The 20314-nt window shown below is 35.6% G+C and overlaps 2 protein-coding genes across 9 annotated transcripts in view; one reads left to right on the top strand and one right to left on the bottom strand.

The window, feature by feature from the left end:
* NBEA (neurobeachin) overlaps positions 1-20314 on the bottom strand; it is a 680460-nt gene that overhangs the window by 636086 nt on the left and 24060 nt on the right. The gene's annotated exons all lie outside the window — the stretch shown is intronic.
* LOC125163243 (small ubiquitin-related modifier 1-like) lies at positions 11623-12574 on the top strand. Its single transcript, XM_047854734.1, has one exon. It carries the CDS (start codon positions 11676-11678, stop codon positions 11973-11975), a length of 300 nt encoding a protein of 99 aa, XP_047710690.1. The 5' UTR covers positions 11623-11675; the 3' UTR covers positions 11976-12574.

The raw sequence follows: 20314 nt of genomic DNA, 5'->3' as shown, positions 1-20314 counted from the left end.
CTTCAATACTGGTATTCTAGACCACAACTTGGAGAGTGACTCATGACTATTATTTTATTACTGAGAATGGGGATGGGATGAGGAACAGAAGATAATTACCAAATACATAATATCTTTCTTCATCTTATTGAGGCATACCTGATGACCAGTCTTCATATGCACTGAAAAAAGTCTGAGAGCAAATACACCAAAATTAAAACCATTAAAAAATTTTTGGGAGAAACCAAGAAGCCAGATAATGTTAAAAAACAAAACAGGGGCGCCGGGGTAGCTCAGTCAGCTAAGCGTCCGACTTCAGCTCAGGTCAGGATCTCGCAGTTTGTGGGCTTGAGCCCCACGTCAGGCGCTGTGCTGACAGCTCAGAGCCTGGAGCCTGTTTCAGATTCTATGTCTCTCTCTCTCTGACCCACCCCGTTCATGCTCTATCTCTCTCTGTCTCAAAAATAAATAAACGTTAAAAAAAAAAAAACCCATGTGTTTCTAATAAACCAATCAAGACAATTATGGGGTTCTCCCCTAGCCCTGACAGACTGACAACTAAGATACAGAATATACATATATGTGTTTTTATGAGATCAAAAAAAGAAAAAAAAAAGAGTGCCAAGGTCAAATAAACCAAAGACTCTCACATATGTGCATAACTGTAACAATATTCAATTGGATCTGAATTTGGTAGAAATAAGAATGAAGTAAAGAGATTAAAGAACCAGATGTCCCAATGAGGGCAAAGTCAGATTAATGGAAATGGAAAAATAAAAGATATCTTGATATCAGAATAAGTAACTGTAACCTTCAAGATTTTTAAAACAACAGCTCTGGTGATTCCAAAGTTTGATGTCTGGCCATATATGCCAGTTGCTAAAGTGGCATAAATATATAAGTTGTTGGAATAGGAATGAACAGAGAGGCTTGCCCTGCAGGGAACTTTTACCTGTGAGGTGAAAATTATCCATGATGCTTAGAAGGTAGTCTACAAAGGAAAATGGTGAGCCAGGTGACAAAAATCCGTGAGGAATATTCTACAGGCTAAAAGATAATGGAACAAGGATGATACAGCAGGTACAGCATAGATTTCAAAGCAGGAAGGGACTGTTGGGAACAGTTGATTTTAAAAAGTGATCTAGAAGCAAAGTATCTGCAGAACGCCAGATTCTTTGCTCATCTTCAGGCACGCTGAACTTGGAAGAAAGAAAAAGCACTTCGATTTCAGGTAAGGAGGTAAAAGTACTAGAGGGAAAGAGTGAGGATATAAAGAAAGTGTTTTTATGGAAAAAGAGCCCACAATGGAGAAACAGGACGAAGAAAGAAAAGGCTATGTTTTCTCACATCTCTTCAGGTTTTTGCACATGCTTGAAATGCCCTTTCTAATCCCCTCGATCTGGGTAACAGGATTCGGCTCAGGAGTTATTTCTTAAAGGAAAGCATTTTAAAATCTAACCCATCCCCCAATTCAATGCTATTTCCTAAGCATGTATACCTTGGGACCATCTTTACGAAAGCATTTATCAATATGTAATTGTTATTTTTCATTTCCTGTCTCTAACTAGATTAGTGTGGCCTGAGTATATGCCATGTATTTAATTGCTATAACCCATCATCGTGCCTGGCAGAGAAGTATCCAATAACTGGTGGCCATATGCTGAATCACTGCACTATACCAGGTTGACAGGAAGGAAAACCTGTTCACAGCAGTTTGTGTCTTGAGCAATGCCCATGGAAAAATGATGTACAGAACTACAAGAAGTAAAAACATGGCTTACAATTATCCTCAGTGTCTAGTGTTACCAGTAAAATAGCATTTCTGTCAAACTGGATACAACTCATTTTAATTACTAAACGTTTTAATTCTCAAATCTGTACTCACATCTTTAAAAGTTGAGTTTAACAAAAATAATAAAAAACTGTAATAATAAAAGTACTGAGTGTTAATTACATATTTTATTATTAAATTATGAATTATTAAAATATCAGTTAAAATTGCCAAAACAATAAGCTGGATTTCTATGCCCACTTTTTATACAGCTTTGTCATCCCTGAGTCAGTGAAGGAAAACAAACAATGGATTAAATACCTTTCACTGATTAAAAAGCATTTTAAAATGTTATTCTTATAAAGAAATTATTAAAGAATAAATGCAGGACTAAATTTTACCTCAGTTTTATTTGTTTTTTCTCAAAATGAGCATTTACAATGTTTCTCTAATACTACAGCAAGGTAAGAGACATGCGGTTTTTAGTTAGATGACTTTATCAAGTCTACACTGAAAAATATCTACTAAGCATGAAACTGGAGGTGTGTCTACATAAAAGTAAAAGTAAGCCAAATGGCACTCTGAAAAAGGTACCATGATACATCTCACTGATTGCATTATAATAATAAGGTCAGCTGGAATTGGCACTAAAGAGAATGTAAAACCTGAAGGATACCAGAAAACCCTCGTCAGTACTTACACTGTTAGTACGACATACAAGCATCAGATAGATTTTGATGGATATACTGCCAGAAATAACAACAAAGAATGCAATTCTGAATAACAGCGTCATAGTACTCAGCCTCAAAAATGAGAGCCTTAAAAGCTAAAAACTTTTCTTGATATCAGCTTCAGTAACAGTTGGTTGGGAGAAAGTTGATAAAAAATACAAAGAATAACTTTACTTTCAGTTTCTCATAAAATGGATACTAGGCAAAAAAATGTTTATCTTTGAGTGACACCATGTCCGTAACTCATAAATTATTCACATTAAAATAACTATATTCATGTGCAACAATTTGCGATACAGTAGCTTCCTAGTCTGGAAAGCAAAATAATTACCATTTGGGGAATAATAATGAGGAAGAAAGTTCATACCAATGTGCGATGGAATCAGAGTACCAGCACTGTAAACCTGAAAAGAATTTTATTACAGACCATCTATTCCAATTGCTCCCTTCACAGAGACCCTACGCCTTTATACAGTCAAATAGTCAATGCTCAATTTATTTTTAATACTTCAAAAAGTCTAACCTACTATATGCCCTGGAATTAAAAGTGTATTACCTAACCTAAACATCATCTTCCTTTGTCCTTCATTGAGTGTAGATAAATGCAGTATTGTTAAACCATTTACCTCACTAAAAAACAAAGTAATATTTACTTATTAAAAATAATTTAGGAGAAATTGGGAGAGAAGGGAGGGAATGAAAAGGGATCCTTCATGATTAAAAAACAAAAACAGTTGGTAATAAAGATACTCTTACAACCAAAGTCAACAGCTAACGTAAGGGACAGGCAGAGTATATAGGCTTCCTTCTTTTTAGTCCAGTGCTCTTTACTTCCCCACCAGTTGGAATGCTGTCAACAAATACTGAAGTATTTACAATGATTATTGTAGAGTGATGAGATTACTGTTAATTTTTAATTTCTTCTTTCACATAAATTTTCAAAATGATCTCCAATGAGCACACATACTATTATATCAGAAAACACACACATACATTCTTACACACATAAAGGTAACTTTTCTTGAACCAAATCTATTACAAATACAAATCATACAAATTCAAAAGCATGATTTTCCCATGTGCCACTGTCATTCCATTTTCCTAACCTCTGGGTATGTTTCCTCATTTACAAAATAAGAACAATGGTAGGTTCTCATTTTTATGTTTCATTAATTATTGCTGTGACAACTTAAAAGAACAACTGTGAAAGTCTGCCACAGATCACTTCTAAAACCGAGCTGTTCTCAGGACGCCTGGGTGGCTCAATTGGTTAAGCTCAGGTCATGATCTTCGGCTCACAGTTCGTGGGTTCGAGCCCTGAGTCAGCCTCTGTGCTGATAGCTCGGAGCCTGGAGCCTGCTTCGGATTCTGTGTCTCCCTCTCTCCTGCCCCTCCCCCACTCATGCTCCGTCTGTCTCAAAAAAATACACATTAAAAAAATTTTAAACCAAGCTGATCTTCATTATAATATAAATTCCATCATCATTGAGATTACATAGATATTTAACTTTTGAAGGCCCATTTCAAAACTTTTGAAAGACTACCATTTCAGGTATCAGCATTAATTCAACATTTAATCCTAATATTGCTAAAAGTTCAATAAAATGTGGCAAGCTAATTACCATGGGATAAAAATGAAAGTAAAATAATAAAACCGTACAAATTTTTTACTTTATGCAACTTTATATTTATGTATCAAGATTCATCTAGTTTATTCACAAATGCTTCTCAAGTAGCAAGTTATTTTTTAGATGTTACAGCAATTATACTTTGTGAAGTAATTTTGACGTTATACTTAATTTTAACATTCAAGACAGTGTTATACAGCTGAAGGTACCACATTAGAAGTGAGCATAAGACCTAGATCACAATTCTGACACCATCTCAAATTGATAATATGATCTTGGGCAAGTCACTTAACTTATCTAAGGTTGAATCTCTGCTTTTCCAAATCCCAAGAGCCTCAACTAAGAAAACCTCAGGCTCAACCCTAGCAGAGTACTAAGGATTCAGTCCCATGCAGGTAAGACTGAGAATTAGTCCTTCTGCTTTGTGCTCTAATTCAGATATTCTGGGGAGTAAACTTTTAACCCCTAATGCTCACAGGGTTTACCTAGTTCTGGAAAATGGGATTCTGCATTGGTTTCCTGAGCTAATTCTAGTCTCCCTGCCAGAAGGTCAGGGGTAGAGACAACCTAGAGCTGGGGTCCCAAACACCCAACAAGCTCTCAAAAGTGCTTATCTCTGGATGTGTGTGCATTCATCTCTAGCCACTGACTTAACCTCTGTTTCAGTGTATATATAATAATTCTTCTTGTAACCATTACACTATCAACTATTCAAATATAAGCATTATCATTTGCCCATACTACCCATCACGTCAGACACTTTGGGTAGCACAGCTAGTCTAAAACCAACTCAAATGCACCAGAATCCCAGATACAGTGATTTGAACTTCTAGCTATCTGCCTAGAGTCAAAATTACCACCTTATACATGTCAGTTGAATTCACTGTTACACAAGTTCCCTTCCTATATCAACTCATCAATAAAGTATGTGATGGTCAAGACCTGTAAATAATGCTAATCACATATATGTGTGTGTGTGTGTCTTATATACATACATATATGCATTTTTCATATATAATGGTAAAGGGAGGATTTTCTCTAAATTCATGGAATTAAAAAATTATTAACAAGAATATGGTAAGCTGTAGCTGAAAAAACAACTATTAAAACTATCATCAATAAGTACTGCAAACTGGGTTTCAAATTGGAATATGTAAGAAATAATTCCATTGAAAACTACATAATCCTTCTGTAAAACACATTTTAATATGTATGAAAAGCCTTAAAAGACATTTCTTTACTCTAAAACTCCCACTTTTTAAAACTGAACTTCAGGGGTGCCTGGGTGGTTCAGTCGGTTGAGCGTCCAACTTCGGCTTAGGTCATGATCTCACGGTCTGTGGGTTCGAGTCCCACGTCAGGCTCTGTGCTGATGGCTCAGAGCCTGGAGCCTGCTTCAGATTCTGTGTCTCCCTCTCTCTCTCTGCCCCTCCCCCACTCCTATGCTCTGTCTCTCTCTCTCTCTCTCTCTCTCTCTCTCTCTCTGTCAAAAATAAATAAATAAACATTAAAAAAAATTCAAAACAAAACTGAACTTCAAAAAATATTCCTAATAATGGAAACATATTTATGCACAAAAATGTTCTCTTCAGCATGTTTGTCATGGTCAACAACTGGAAACATCCTACGTATCCAAAAATAGAAAAGTTATAGTGCATTTATGAATGCACTATATACACAAATAGCATATTATATACTCATTCTAAATTAGTTGACAAAGCTGTATCATAAGACATGATTTTTTGTAATATGTTAGCTAAAATAAATTTATATACACAAACACATAGGCAATTATAATTATATAAATAAAACCAGTTCTCTATATAGGTGAAACTCTATAAGAAAAACAACAAAAATTTAACAGTTAGTGTTTCAGTGGTGAAACAATGAGTCATCTTGTTTTCTTTTTACCCTAATTGCCTTATAATATGGTTATATTAATTTAAAAAAATTCTAATCACATAATCCAAACACACAAATCTTATATAGATGATATATATGTATATATCATATATATCCGAATATATATATAATATATATATATATATCAGAATCCAAGAATATGAAATAACTAAGTTCATTCAGCTAAAAAAAAAGTCTAAAATTTAAAACTTCCTACTCAATTCTATATTGGACATAGTGTTGCTTATACATAACATAAATGTTTTTCATCAAAAGCATGCCTATTTGCATCACACAAATTATCTTTTATACATCTATAAAATACTGTAGGAAATGAAATGATAGGGAAAAATACATAATCTCAAAAAAATACACAATTTAGTTGGGTTATACCCAAGTAAACAAAATATACTCAAAGAAATAAATATAAGAAAACTTTAGAAAAATAAGACATTAAGTAATTATAATTATAAAACTGCTATAAGGCAATTTGATACATATGTATTAGTTTGCTAAGGCCGTGTTAACAAGGTACTACAAACTAGATGGCTTAACCAACAAATATGTGGTCTCACATAGTCTGAAGGCTGAAAGTCTGAGATCAAGGTATCAGCAGGGCCATTTCCTCTGGAGGGCTATGACAGAGGGATCTGTTTCAAGCCTTCCTCCTTGGCATACAGATGACCATCTTCATATCCCCTTATATCTTCACATCAGCTTCCTTCTATGCATGTCTGTATCCAAATTTCTTCTTTTTAAAGGGATAACAGTCATACAGGATTAAAACCCATCCAAATGACTGTATTTTAACTGATCATCTCTGTAAAAATCCTATCTCCAAGGTCACATCCTACCTTATGTAGGTTAAGACTCCAACATAACATTGTTGTTGTTGTTGTTGTTGTTGTTGTTGTTGTTGTTGTTGTTAGGGGGAGGGCAGTAAATTCAAGCCGTAACACCATGGTTGCAACATCCCAAAAACATGGGTAAAGGCTGCCTTTTATTCTAATGCCTACCCAAGACAAAAAAAAAAAAAAAAAAAAAAAAAAAAAAGAACCCAGAAGGAACTATACCAAGTTATAAGTACTGACTTTCAATGACAATGTTAGGAGTGACTATTACTTCCTAATACCCTGAATTTTTCACCAAGGAAACTTTTTTTTCTTTTTGAGAGAGAGACAGACAGACAGACAGCCAGATAGCACCAGTGGGGGAGAGGGGCAGAGGAAGAGAGAGACAGGGATAGAGAAACAGACAATCTTAAGCAGGTTCCATGCTCAGTGTGAAGCCTGAACTCAGGGCTCGATCCCACAACCCTGGGACCATGACCTGAGCTGAAATCAAGGGTAGGATACTTAACTGACTGGGCCACCTAGGAGCCCCAAGAGAGCATTTTTTTTTAATCAGAGAAATTAAAAAAATATTGTGAGTTCACTGGTCTCTAACCCCAATCTATTCTTAATTACTCTTACCTAGTGGCAGAGGCTCTTCTTTGGGACAGAAGTCTCAAAGGCATAAGCACCCTTCAATTGCTATGACTCTCTAGGGAGAATAAAAATCATGTGAAAGTTTTAAAGATTTCAGTTAAATCTCATCTCATCTCATTTGAGATGTTTTATCTCAAATTCTAAATAAGAGCAAATCTTACTTTTAAAAAGTAAACCTCATTCTTAAAATGCAAATCCCTTATGCCAGGCACTATAAGGAAACAAAAGAGAGAGAGACAAAGTACAACATTCATGCACAAGCAATCACACTCTCAGGCACACACATAAAAATGATTGAGCAAATAATTCTATGTGACCTATTGAAAGGAGTAAGTATGTTAAATGAAACTAGGCAATCATATAATCACAACTGGAAATAATTGAGAGATCCTGTCCAAGCTAGTTGTCTTTATTCAGTGAGATAAATACTTTTACAGCTAATATTTTCCTATTGTCTTTACAAAAGATCCTCAAGGATGGACTGTCAACATCCTCACTTTCTAAAATATTTCAACTCTTACAGTTTTTTCATCAGAAATAATTTTCTCCTATTAAAAGCTATACTTTTCTCATTTTTTTCATTAGAGTAAGTAATAAGTCATTTAAATTCAATATAGGTACCCTTTGTAAGTATTTCATTTTTGCTATCAAACTTCATTTATTTTAATAGCTTTAAATATGTAATCTTTTACTGATTTCTTCATATCTTTTTAGAAGAAGCGTAATCAAAATGGTGCTCAAACATCTAAAGAAAAACCTAGTGGCATGTAGAAAAAATTACAATACTTCTTGCACATGACTGTCTTTGTAACAGACTAAGCAAAAAGTCAAACATAATGTTACTCACTGTAGTTCAATTCAGTGTATGTACTGGGAAGCATCTACATAATGAGTACTACAGCTTGATAGGCACTCCTCACTATGCTGTAACCAGGGATCATTCTCGAACAGTGAGACAATAAATCTCTGAAAGCAATTGATTATTTATTTCTAGATATCTACCTCCTTATTCTAATAGGAAGTGGTAGGAATAAATTCCTCACACTAATTTTTGGCATATTTATTTCTCACCAAAAATTAGTTAAATGGAATTTTGAATTCATCTCTGGATTTATTCTTTCAGTTATTCATTCAAATATTTCCTGAACACATACCATATGCAAAGGACTGTATTAGGTGCTCACAATACAGTAGTTAACAGGAAAACTCGGTGCCATAAAGGTTATATTCTAGGAGCACCTGTGTGGCTTAGTAGGTTAAGTGTCCAACTCTTGGTTCTGGCTTAGATAATTACTTCACAATTAGTGGAAGCAAGCCCCGCATTGGGCTCTGCACTGACAGCACAGAGCCTGCTTGGGATTCTCTCTGTCTCTCTCTCTCTCTCTCTCTCTCTCTCTCTCTCTCTGCCCCTCTCTGGCTCACACACACACACTCTCTCTCTCTCTCTCAAAATAAACATTAAAAAAAAAAAGCTTATATTCTAGCTGCTAGATTATTAGTGCATATAACCTTATTTGGAGAAGCCACGAAATATCTGAAAAATTAATTTGGGAGAGGAGAAAGTAACTAGAGGAAGATAAAAGGGAAATGAAGGAAAGAATTTCAGGTAGAATAATAGGGTTTACCAAAGCTCTAGGATAAGAAGAACCTCTCATAAAAGATAAAAGAACATCTTGGTGGTTGCAGTGCAGACAGCAAGGGAGAAGAAGAAGAATAAATGACTGGAAGAGTGGCAACAGATGAGATAAGTGAGCTATTGTGCTATCAGATCATGTAGGGACTTGCAGATCATATTAACAATTTACAGCTTTGGGGCACCTGGGTGGCAGTTAAGCGTCCGACTCTTGGTTTCAGCTCATGGCATGATTTTAAGGTTTGTGAGTTTGAGGCCCTCATCAGGCTCTGTACTTGTGGCTTGGGGCCTGCTTGGGATTCTCTCAATTTCCTACTCTCTCTCTGCCCTCCCCGGCTCATGCTTTCTCTCTCATAAAATAAATAAATAAACTTAAAAAAAAAAAAAAAACAATTTCAGCTTTACCTTAAGAACAATGGGTAACCACTGAAGGGCGCTATGCTTCTCTCTGATACCTCTTAACCAAGTCAAAAATTTAACACTTGCTGGTTTATTCATTTCCTCCTAGCTCTCTTTTTCCCCATCAAGAGACTCCATATTTCAAAATTATTTGAGTCTATCCCCTTCCCCAAATGGAAGATTAAAATTTTCTTTGTTCCCACTGCCAGTGTTCTGAGGGACTCAGCAACTACTAAGGCGAACAGTTACTCTAGACATTAAGATGGGCCTGGAACTACCTGTACTAGCAAAAGTTAAATAAGCTAATGGGCCTCTAATGCACATCTACTAAAACTCCTACACAAATAGAGCAAAGATCCCTGACAAAAACAGATGTATTAAAATACACTGATAGTAGGACTTAACACTGTTGACTGATCAGTTCTAAAAAATTAAGTCTTACCATGAGCTTAACACTGTGATCAAGGTCCATTTGTTGCCTCAGCTGTCTGAAATGCTGACAAATTTCAGGAGCAGTGTAAAACCTAAGGCTTTTCTTATGTTCTAGCTCTCACTCTTCCCAGAGAAAACTGACCAGGTCACATGTGAATTTAATAAATCAGTAGATTTAAGAGGGAGAAATCTTAAAGTCAGACACAATTGAAGGAAAAGCAAGAGAGGTTACAGATGATTTTAAAGTTTCCAGCTGAACTTGGCTCTAGGTTTTACATCATCTCTCTTGTCCCTATATTGAAACTTGAAAGCATAGTACATCTATCCCTCCCAGTTTGCCTGAAAATACCAATTAATCCTTCAAACTCCAAGCAGGATGTAGTATTCCTTCAGAATGTGTTCCTTAAACTCTCCCTGTCAGTGTGCCCATATTGCCTAGCCCAGTGAGAAACAATCACATTTTCTCTGCCACTTTCTTTCCAAGTAGATATTTCTAGTAATGTATTTCTCACACCTGTTTATATTTATTTCCTCTACGGACATGTGAAAACCCTGAAAGGAGGGATCTGTGTCTTTAATAGTTGCATTGCCAATGTTTGTCAGGCACACATAAGAGACTCTACGTTTGTTGAGTGTACTAATGGCATATTAAGCTTTTTGTGTTGTTTTTTAAACTTAGGATAGAGGCTGAATCTGGTAATAGTGGTTCTTAACACAGTACAGATAAGAACTATAAACTCTGGACAAAATATTCAAAAACAGCTTTCTGAAGGTGCTGAAGAGCAACCAAAACCGGACATGTAAAAGAATAGAAATGGGAGTGGACAGGTATAAGAAAGTAACAGCATTTTGTAAAATTCTTTGTTTCTTATGATTTTCTATTTAGGGACAAGCCCCGATCTACATCATGAACCAGAAGTTACGGACAATCTCAACAGTTTGAACATGAGAGAAGCAATTCTTGAAACAAAAGCACAAGAGAGAAGAAGCCCCAAATAACCTTGGACAAATGTCTGGCTCAGCCATGAACTACTCACATTCATAAGATTTCAACTGATGCCAACTATTGAGTTCTGCAGTTTGAGTTTATCCAAGTAAACGGACACCTTAAAATTTGTCAACAAAATTCAGAAGAGCGTAACAAAATGTAGAATCTCTACACAGCATTATTCACAGCATTCACGATAACAATCCAAAATTACTTAACATACAAATAACAAAGAAAATATAGTCCATTCATGAAATAAAACATGATCAATAGAAACCAAAATCCAGAGGACCCAGATGCCTGAATAAACACATAAAGATTTTAAATCAAGTAGTATAACTGTGTTCATGGAACTTTAAAACACATCTCATAATGAATAAAAAGACTGGGAATCATAGCAAAGAATTACAAACTACAGAGTCAAATACAAAATGTACAATAGAAAGCTATGACATTTAAATTAAAATGTTCACAGAATAGGCTAAGTAGCAGATCAGATAAAAAAAAAAAAGAGCCAATGGAATTAAAGGTAAATCAATTTAAGTATTTAATCTGAAGAAAAATGAGAGGAAAAAGATTGGGAAAAAACAAATAGAACCTCAGGAGCCTAGCCAGCCGTGGTGTTGTGCTGTGGGGAAGAGAGACAGATCTGTAAACCCCGGAGCCAGGTTCTGCCTATCCGATGTCCCTGCTGTGCAGAGACCCTGGGTGAAGCCACCGTCACCATGTCTGACCAGGAGGCAAAACCTTCAACTGAGGACTTGGGGGATGAGAAGGAAGGAGAATACATTAAACTCAGAGTCACTGGACAGGATGGCAGTGCAATTCACTTCAAAGTGAAAATGACAACACATCTCAAGAAACTCAAAGAAGCATACTGTCCAAGAGAGGGAGTTCCAATGAATTCACTCAGGTTTCTCTTTGCAGGCCCGAGAATTGCTGATAATCATGCTCCAAAAGAAGTGGGAATGGAGGAGAAAGATGTGATTGGAGTTTATCAGAACAAACAGGGGGTCATCCAATGATTTAGATATTCTTTTTATTTTTTTCTTTACCCTCAATCCTTTTTTATTTTTAAAAATAGTTCTTTTGTAATGTGGTGTTCAAAACGGAAATGAAAACTGGCACCCCATCTCTTTAAAACATCTGGTAATTTGAAGTCTAGTGCCCATTATTCATGATCACTTGTTTTCAGTGTGCTGATTTTTGGTGATCAAACCTCAGCCCCCTTCATATCGCACTCTCCTGTTTAAAAAAATTACATGTGTGCACAGAGAGGCCACCACCTTTTCCAGGACTGTGCATTTTCAGGCTTGTGATAAATAAGGTTGACCAATGCGAGTGTTCGTAATGACTTTCCAACCGGCCCTGAAGTTCTAGTATGTGATTGCTTCACTCGTGGACTATGACTTTCAGTGGGAGATGGAAGTTTTTCAGAGAAGTGAACTGTGGAAAAATGACTTTTCCTTAACTTGAAGTTTCTTTTAAAATTTGAGGGTCTGGACCAAAAGAAGAGAAATAGCAAGCTGGAGTCGAGATGACAGAGATCGCGAGAGTAACGACTAACTCCAAAGACGGCTTCACTGAAGAGAAAGCATTTTAAGATAAAAGTCTTGTCAGAAGATCCCAGAAAAGTTCTAATTTTCATTAGCAGTTAATAAAGTTATTCATGCAGAAGTGTGTTCAACAGAACACTGTTCTTTTTTATTTTATTTGTACTTTTTGGCCTGGGATATGAGTTTTAAATGGACATTGGACCAGCTTCTTTAAAATAAACAAAATATTTGTAAAAATGGTTAAAAAAAAAAAAAGAACCTCAGGGGCATATAGTACAAAATTAAAGATCTAATATAAATGTAATCCCAGTAAAAAAGAGGAATAGAAAATAAAAATATTTACAGAAATCAACAGCAATAAAAACTTTTAAAGTGCCTCCAAAAACAACACACTTAATTCCTCTCATCGAAATCCTATCAAATTTGGGGAGATGAGCTAAAGCAGTGCTGAGAGAGAATTCTACAGTGCTAGAAAAGAAAGAGCTCTCATTGGCCTAAGATTTCATTTATGAATTTAAAGAAAAACAAAACAAGTAGAAGAGTGGAAATACAACACAGAAATCAATGAAATAAAAAATTAGAGCCAAATCTGTTTCTTTGAAATGATTGATAAAATTGATAAATCACTAGCTCAAGAGAATAAGAGAGAGAAAAAGAAAATAATGCAAATTGTCAGTACGTGGGATGGATTATCACTACAAATCCTACATTACAAACATAAAGACATTAAAAGCATATTACAGAAATGTTTATGAACAACAGTATGCCAACAAATTCAATTACTTACATAGAATGGATAAATCCCTTGTAAAATACAACTTTCCAAACCGACACAAGATAAATGAAAATCCAAATAGCCCATATTTATCAAAAAGGTAAGTTCATTATCAAAAAACCTTCCAATAAAAAAAAAGAACAGGACTAGATATTTTCTATTGGTGAATTCTACAAAACTCATTAATAAAACAGGAAGAAGGAACACTTCCCAACCATTTTATGATAACCTCAGTAGCAAAACCTGACAAGGACATTACAAGAAAATAAAATTACAGACCACAGTCTCTCATGAACACAGCCACAGAAATCCTTAATATTGTAAGCAAGCCAAGTCCAGCAATATAGAAAATGGAAAATGCAGCAGAGTTACCTCAGGATGAAAGCTGTTTTAACATTCAAAAATCAATGTAGCATTGCCACTGAGAATGTAACATGGTAATCACTCTGGAAAACAATTTAGTAGTTTCTTAAAAAGTTAAACACACATTTACCATACGACCCAGCAATTTTAATACTATGTATCTTTGGAAATGTATATCCACACAGATGTTTATACAAATATTCAAAACAGCATTATTAATAAAAGCTAAAAATTGGCAACAATTCAAATGTCCATAAACTAGTAAATGGACAGTCAGAATGCAGTATACCCCACAATGGAATCAGTGTTTGGCAATAAAAAGGAACATAAGTGAACCTCACATGCTAAATAAGGGAAGTCAAACATAAAGATGACATGTAGTGTGACTGAACAGGCAAATATAAAAAGAGTAAGTTGGTGATTGCCAGAGGCTTGAGGTGTGAATGAGGAGTGACATAAGTGTGCCTGAGCTTTCTTTGGGGGGGGGTGATGAAAATGTTAAAAAAGTACATTATGGTTATAGTTGAATGATTATGGAGAATACCAAGTCATTGACTTGTATGCAAAACAAAAACATTAATTTTATAGTAAGTAAACTGTATCTTATGAAAGCTGCTTTAAAAAACATAATTATGCAGGGCACCTGGGAGGCTCAGTCGGTTAAGCATCTGCAAACATCTCAGTCATGATCTCACCATTCCTGCAATCGAGCCTCACGTCGGGCTCTGTGCTGACGGCTCAGAGCCTGGAGCCTGCTTCGGATTCTGTGTCTCCCTCTCTCTCTCTGCCCCTCCCCTGCTCGCTTGGTCTCTCTCTCTCAAAAATAAATAAATATAGAAAATTTTTTTTAAATAAAATTCTATTTATAATAACATGTAACATCAATAAAGCACTTAGAAATAAATGTAACAAAAAATTTGTAATGCCTCTAAATTACGAACTACAAAACAAAACACTGCTGGGAGAAATTTTTAAAAGGCCTAAATAAATAAGGGATACACCATGTTCATGAAATGGAAAACTCAGGATTTTTAAGAAGTCAACCTCTCCCCCCCAACACCCTGCTTCTGCCAAGTTAAATTATACATTCTTGCAAATCTATTTATAATCTCCCAGGCCTCTTTGTAGACTGACCATGAATTCTAAAAGGTTTATGTAAATGTAACAACAACAACAAAGCATGACAACTAGAATATTCAAAGCTATCTTAGGAGAAGAAACATGGAGGATGTACAAACCACCCAATTTAAAAATTTATCATAAAGCTCCGGTAATCAAGATACCATAGCACTGGCATAAAGACTGACAAACAGGTCACTAGAACAGGATAGACTCACTGATGCTCCAATCAGTTTTCTACACAGGTGCTACAGTAATCCAATAGAGAAAGGAAAGTCTTTTCCACAAATAACAATGAAACAGATGGGATATCAATATGGAGAAGAAAAATAAAACCTGGATCCATAACTCATACACAGACAAGAATTAATTTTATATAGATCACAGACTAAACAACTATAAAACTCCTAGAAGAAAACACAGAAGAATATCTGCATCATCTGTAGTGAAGATTCTTACAGGGCATATTCTTAAGGACACAGAAAGCAAAAACCATAAAGGAAAAAATTGATGAATTAGACTTAATCAAAATTAAAAAGCCTTTGTCCATGAAAAGATAGCTATAGATAAATAAAAAATTTAAAGACAAAAAATTTTCCATAAACATATATGACAATGGAATGGTATGTAAGATATATAAAGAACTTCTAAATATTTTTTTTAATTTAAAAATGGCAGAACATTTGAACAGGTGCTGCGCAAAATATTTACAAACCACCAATTAAGGATATGAAAATATATTAATCATCATTAGCCATCACAGAAGTGCAAACTAAAACTACAATGAACTAAACTATTATACATCCATAAGAATCACTAAGAGCACTAACCATGTAAAATGCTGGTAAGAATGGGCTCTCTCACACAGTGTTGGAAGTACAAAATGTTTCATCCATTTGGAAAAAGGTCTAACAGATTCTTGTTAAACCAAATATATACCATCTCTCTGACCCAGCAATTACATTCTTAAGTATTTACCCAAAGGAAATAAAATACAAATCCCCAAATGACTTTTGTACAAGAATGTTCAAAGAAGCTTTATTCTTTTATAATGGCCCCAAACTGGAAACAGCCCAGAGTTCCATCAACACAAGAATAGATAAACTATGGTAAATTCACATGATAGTCTGCTACTCAGCAATAAAAAGTAACAAACTGCTGATAAACACAACAATATGAACAAATGGCAAAAGCACTATGTTAAATGAAAAGAAGCTTTACTGAGAAGAGTTTATTCATTTTGTCAGATCCCATTTATACAAATCCTATGACAATAGTCTATGGTGGGAAAAAACTTGAGTGGATGCCTCTGGGGATACGGGGTAGAGATTAACTGGTAGAGGGTATGAGGGAACTTTCTGAAGTGACTGTAAGATTTTTTATCTTGATGGGGGTTTGGGTTACTCAGGTACAAGCATGTGTGAATACTGAATACTATATTTAAGATTGATGTTTTCATCATATGTAGTTTGGAGGGGAGTATTTAGGGAGACCATAACCAAATACTGAATTTGAAATAAAAGATATGTATAGCTACAACCTGATTTGAAATATATGCCAAAAAAAAAACAGACCAAAAACAAGATGGATTGATGGATGGATAAGTGATAAAGTGAGTTCTGTAAAATGTAAATGGTGAAATCCAAGTGGTAAGATGACAAGCACAGGAAATATGAAAAAAATCCTAAAGCTCATGAACCTTAGTCTGGAAAGTAAATGACTCCCAGTTACCAAGATGGAGAGAAAGAGAGACAGCACTAGCAGGGGAGGGGCAGAGAAGAGGGAGAGAGAGAGAATCTTAAACAGGCGCCACACTCAGTGCAGAGCCAGATGTGAGGTTCGATTTCACGGCAGTGAGATCATAACTTGAGCTGAAATCAAGAGTTGGACACTCAAATGAGCCACCCAGGCGTCCCAAGATGGATTAATTTCTTTAAAGTACTGATTAATATTAGCACCTATTTCATAATTATATACAATCTACATCCATTTACAGTTACACTTAAATGCCTAAGCATAGGTATGTAAACAAGTAGGGAAGTCTCCTAGAAGTGAAATACAACTACAAAGCTTCAAAATCTTAACATTTTTTTTCTGGAGAAAAAAAGCAGCATGGGGTAGTTTGCAAAAGGCCACAATGAAAAAAATGGATCAGCTTTATGACCCCTATAACTCTTCATTCAGTACACTCCATACCAAAGATTCATCTTATATTTTCACTTAATCTTGCATGTCTCTCCTTTATAAAAGCTTCCCTGAGGTTCCACTCCCTAAAGATGTTAACCACCTCTCCTCAGAAAGTCCATCATTCTTTGTATTTCTCTTATAAAAACTTATGAAATTTATGTCCACTAGGAAAAATAAAACTGTTAAAAGGCTTGGGCATCAGGCCAACTCTACCTGCACAACCCAAGATAAATTACTTAATCTTGTTTCTTTGCATGTAAACTGTGGATAACAGAACTTTATCTCACAGGGTTATTATCAGATTATGGTGCTTAGCCTTCTTCATAAAGTACCAGATAAAAATTACTATTATTATTATTATATTACTATCTCCATATGAGCCTCAGTACCAACAACATTTAACAGGCATTCATTTTTTTAAAAAAATATTCAATTAAAAGAACTGAATAAACTATTCACGTGTTACTGATTAACAGACTATTGCTGTGGCCCATACATATAAACACATTTAAGTAACTGCCCTTCCAGTTTTAAGATGATACTAGTAACTCATCTGTGGCTACTGACTTAAAAACAAATGAGCTTTACTTTGGTTCTTTTTAATTTGTTTTATTTTATCCCTAAAATACAAGATTATTTTTCCATTACCCTCATTTTCATCACTATTTCTGCATGTACTCATAAGGGCAATTCTCTTCACTCCCTAACCTAAGAGCTCACAACCACATCATCCAAGCAACTGAATAATAGCAAACCCAAACCCTTCCCTTGCCATCACTTTAAAATGTTCAGTTCTGGCCCACTCCCCAAATTCCTTGTTTAGAGGCCTTCCAAATGTTCATCTTTATGCACATTTGAAACTTCAGTCATACTAAGTAATTAAATTAACAAGATAAATTGATTAATTGCTACCAGCATGATTATTCTTTCATTGTGAAATCTCCAGGCAAGAATAGGATACAATTTATACTATGGCAAAAAGGAGAAATGAAAGGCAAAAACCAAAAGTTTTTAAATGTCCATGCCTTGATCTCTACTTCACAGCACTAAGTGCCACATTTCCATTCTCTCACTGCACAGCTCTCACAATGTGGAACCTACACAGTCTTCCTTAGTCATGGATATAAAACTCAAACCCAAGCCTCTAATTCCTTTAATAAAAAAAAAACAAAAAAAAAAAAACAAGAAGTGAGACTCAAAACAAAATAGAAAGATGAAAAACAGCATTCCAACAACACATGAGACAAAATATCACTAATTAAGGAATATGATAAAAATCATGCTCATTCAGAAAAATAACACCTACCAGTTATTATCTGGTAGATAATACTCAAGCCTTCTTAATTATAGGACTAAAAATGAATTAGTATCTGAGAAGAACTGAAGTCTTTCTCAATGGATATTAAAACACACATTAGTAATCAGGTACCCATGTGGAAAAACTTCCTTGATCACTCACCAAGCATCCTAAAATAAAAATCTCTCTATGGTAGTACCACTGTACTACAGACATTTTCACTAAAATTACATCACTAATATTGTAACATATTATTTTTAAAATTCTATAAAATAGTATAACATCAGCAAAAAAATTTGAAAAAACAGAAGATACAATTCAAGTGTCATCTTCTTGGAGAAGGCATTCCCATTTAGAGCAAAGGGTCTACAAACTACTGCCTAGAGATCAATTCTAGCTTGCTGCTTCATTGTAAATAAGATTTTATTCAAATACCACCATGCCCGTTCATGGACATAGTATTTAAGGTTGACCACAGTATAACTGAAATATATATATTTGGTCTTTGCCCCAGTTCCTTGCACATAGCTTCAAAACCCTTGACATTTCATAGGTGTCCTTTGTTATCCATAATTAGTCCCTTTTGATTATACCTAATGTTATGCTAACAAGGTGATTCATGGTCAGTCCCTAGATAGTTTAAAAGAGAGGAGCCAGCCAATGAAAGACCAAGCATGTGAGCACAGGGCTAGAGACTGAGTTCAATTATGTGGTCAACAATTAAATCAATCACACCTACACAATGAGTCCACAAAAACTATTGAACAAGGAGATTCAGGAAGCTTCCAGGTTGCTGAACATATCAATGTGCTGAAAGGGTGCCCAGAAAGGGCATCGAAGCTCTGTGTACCCACTCCCCACCTCTAACATACTGACCTATATGTCTCTTCCATTTGGATCTTCCTGAGTTGCAGCTTTCATAATAAAACTAATCCTAAGTATGGTGCTCTCCTGAGCTCTGTGAGTCATTCTAGCAAATTACTGAACTTGGGGGGCGGGGCTATAGTCAGCCAGGCAGAAATGTAGGAAGCCCCACTTGTAGCTGGCGTCTGAAATGGAGACAGTCTTGTGGGACCAAGCCCTTAGCTTATAGGTTTACACTAACTCTAGTGTCAGAATTCAATATAATTATAGGACACCTAATTGAGGTCAGAGATTAGTGTTGCTACCTTCCCACTACAGCTGCAGAGTAGCGGCAATAAACAAAATATGGCCCATAAAGCCTAAAATGCCTGGATCTTTACAGAAAATATTTGCCTACTACTGTTCTAGGGAATTAGTCTCTCAAAGTCTCCTGTTGCAACACTTTTGGTACATATCACTAACACATTAACAATTATATTTATATATTTACTTGTCTATCTCCTCCAGGATATTACTACTTATGAATAAAAAATAGTTTCATTATCATCATATTTTTAGGACCAACTTCTTGGCATACAGTTGACCAAAGCTTAATAAAAATACCTATTTAAAAAAAAAAAAAACAGGGGCGCCTGGGTGGCACAGTCGGTTAAGCGTCCGACTTCAGCCAGGTCACGATCTCGCGATCTGGGAGTTCGAGCCCCGCGTCGGGCTCTGGGCTGATGGCTCAGAGCCTGGAGCCTGTTTCCGATTCTGTGTCTCCCTCTCTCTCTGCCCCTCCCCCATTCATGCTCTGTCTCTCTCTGTCCCAAAAATAAATAAACGTTGAAAAAAAAAAATTAAAAAAATAAAAAATAAAAAAATAAAAAAAAAAAACTTCTTACAGCATGTTTCTGTCCCAGTGTATCTCTTTTTTTTTTTTTTTTGAGAGAGAGAGAGAGAGAGAGAGAGAGCATGAATAGGGGAGAGGGGCAGAGAGGGACAGAGAGAGAGAATCCCAAGCAGGCTCCATGCCCAGCACAGAGCCCAACATGGGGCTTGATCCCATGACCGTGGAGTCATGACCTGAGCCAAAATCAAGAGTTAGACATTGAACCAGCCAGGCGCCCCCAGTGTATCTTATTTTCTATTTTAATATCAGGCCTATGTTCTGATTCTAAAAGAAAAAAACAAAACATTATTGAGAGATCATGGATTATTAGC

The sequence above is a fragment of the Prionailurus viverrinus genome, chromosome A1 (assembly GCF_022837055.1).
Source record: "Prionailurus viverrinus isolate Anna chromosome A1, UM_Priviv_1.0, whole genome shotgun sequence".
In the NCBI taxonomy this organism is placed as follows: Eukaryota; Metazoa; Chordata; class Mammalia; order Carnivora; family Felidae; genus Prionailurus; species Prionailurus viverrinus.
The sequence above is the reverse complement of the archived record's forward strand: the minus strand, read 5'-3'. Positions and strand labels throughout refer to the sequence as shown.

Bases quoted from the DNA above. Each gene is read 5' to 3' on its own strand.
- LOC125163243 (XM_047854734.1), top strand. From the start codon at position 11,676: ATGTCTGACCAGGAGGCAAAACCTTCAACTGAGGACTTGGGGGATGAG.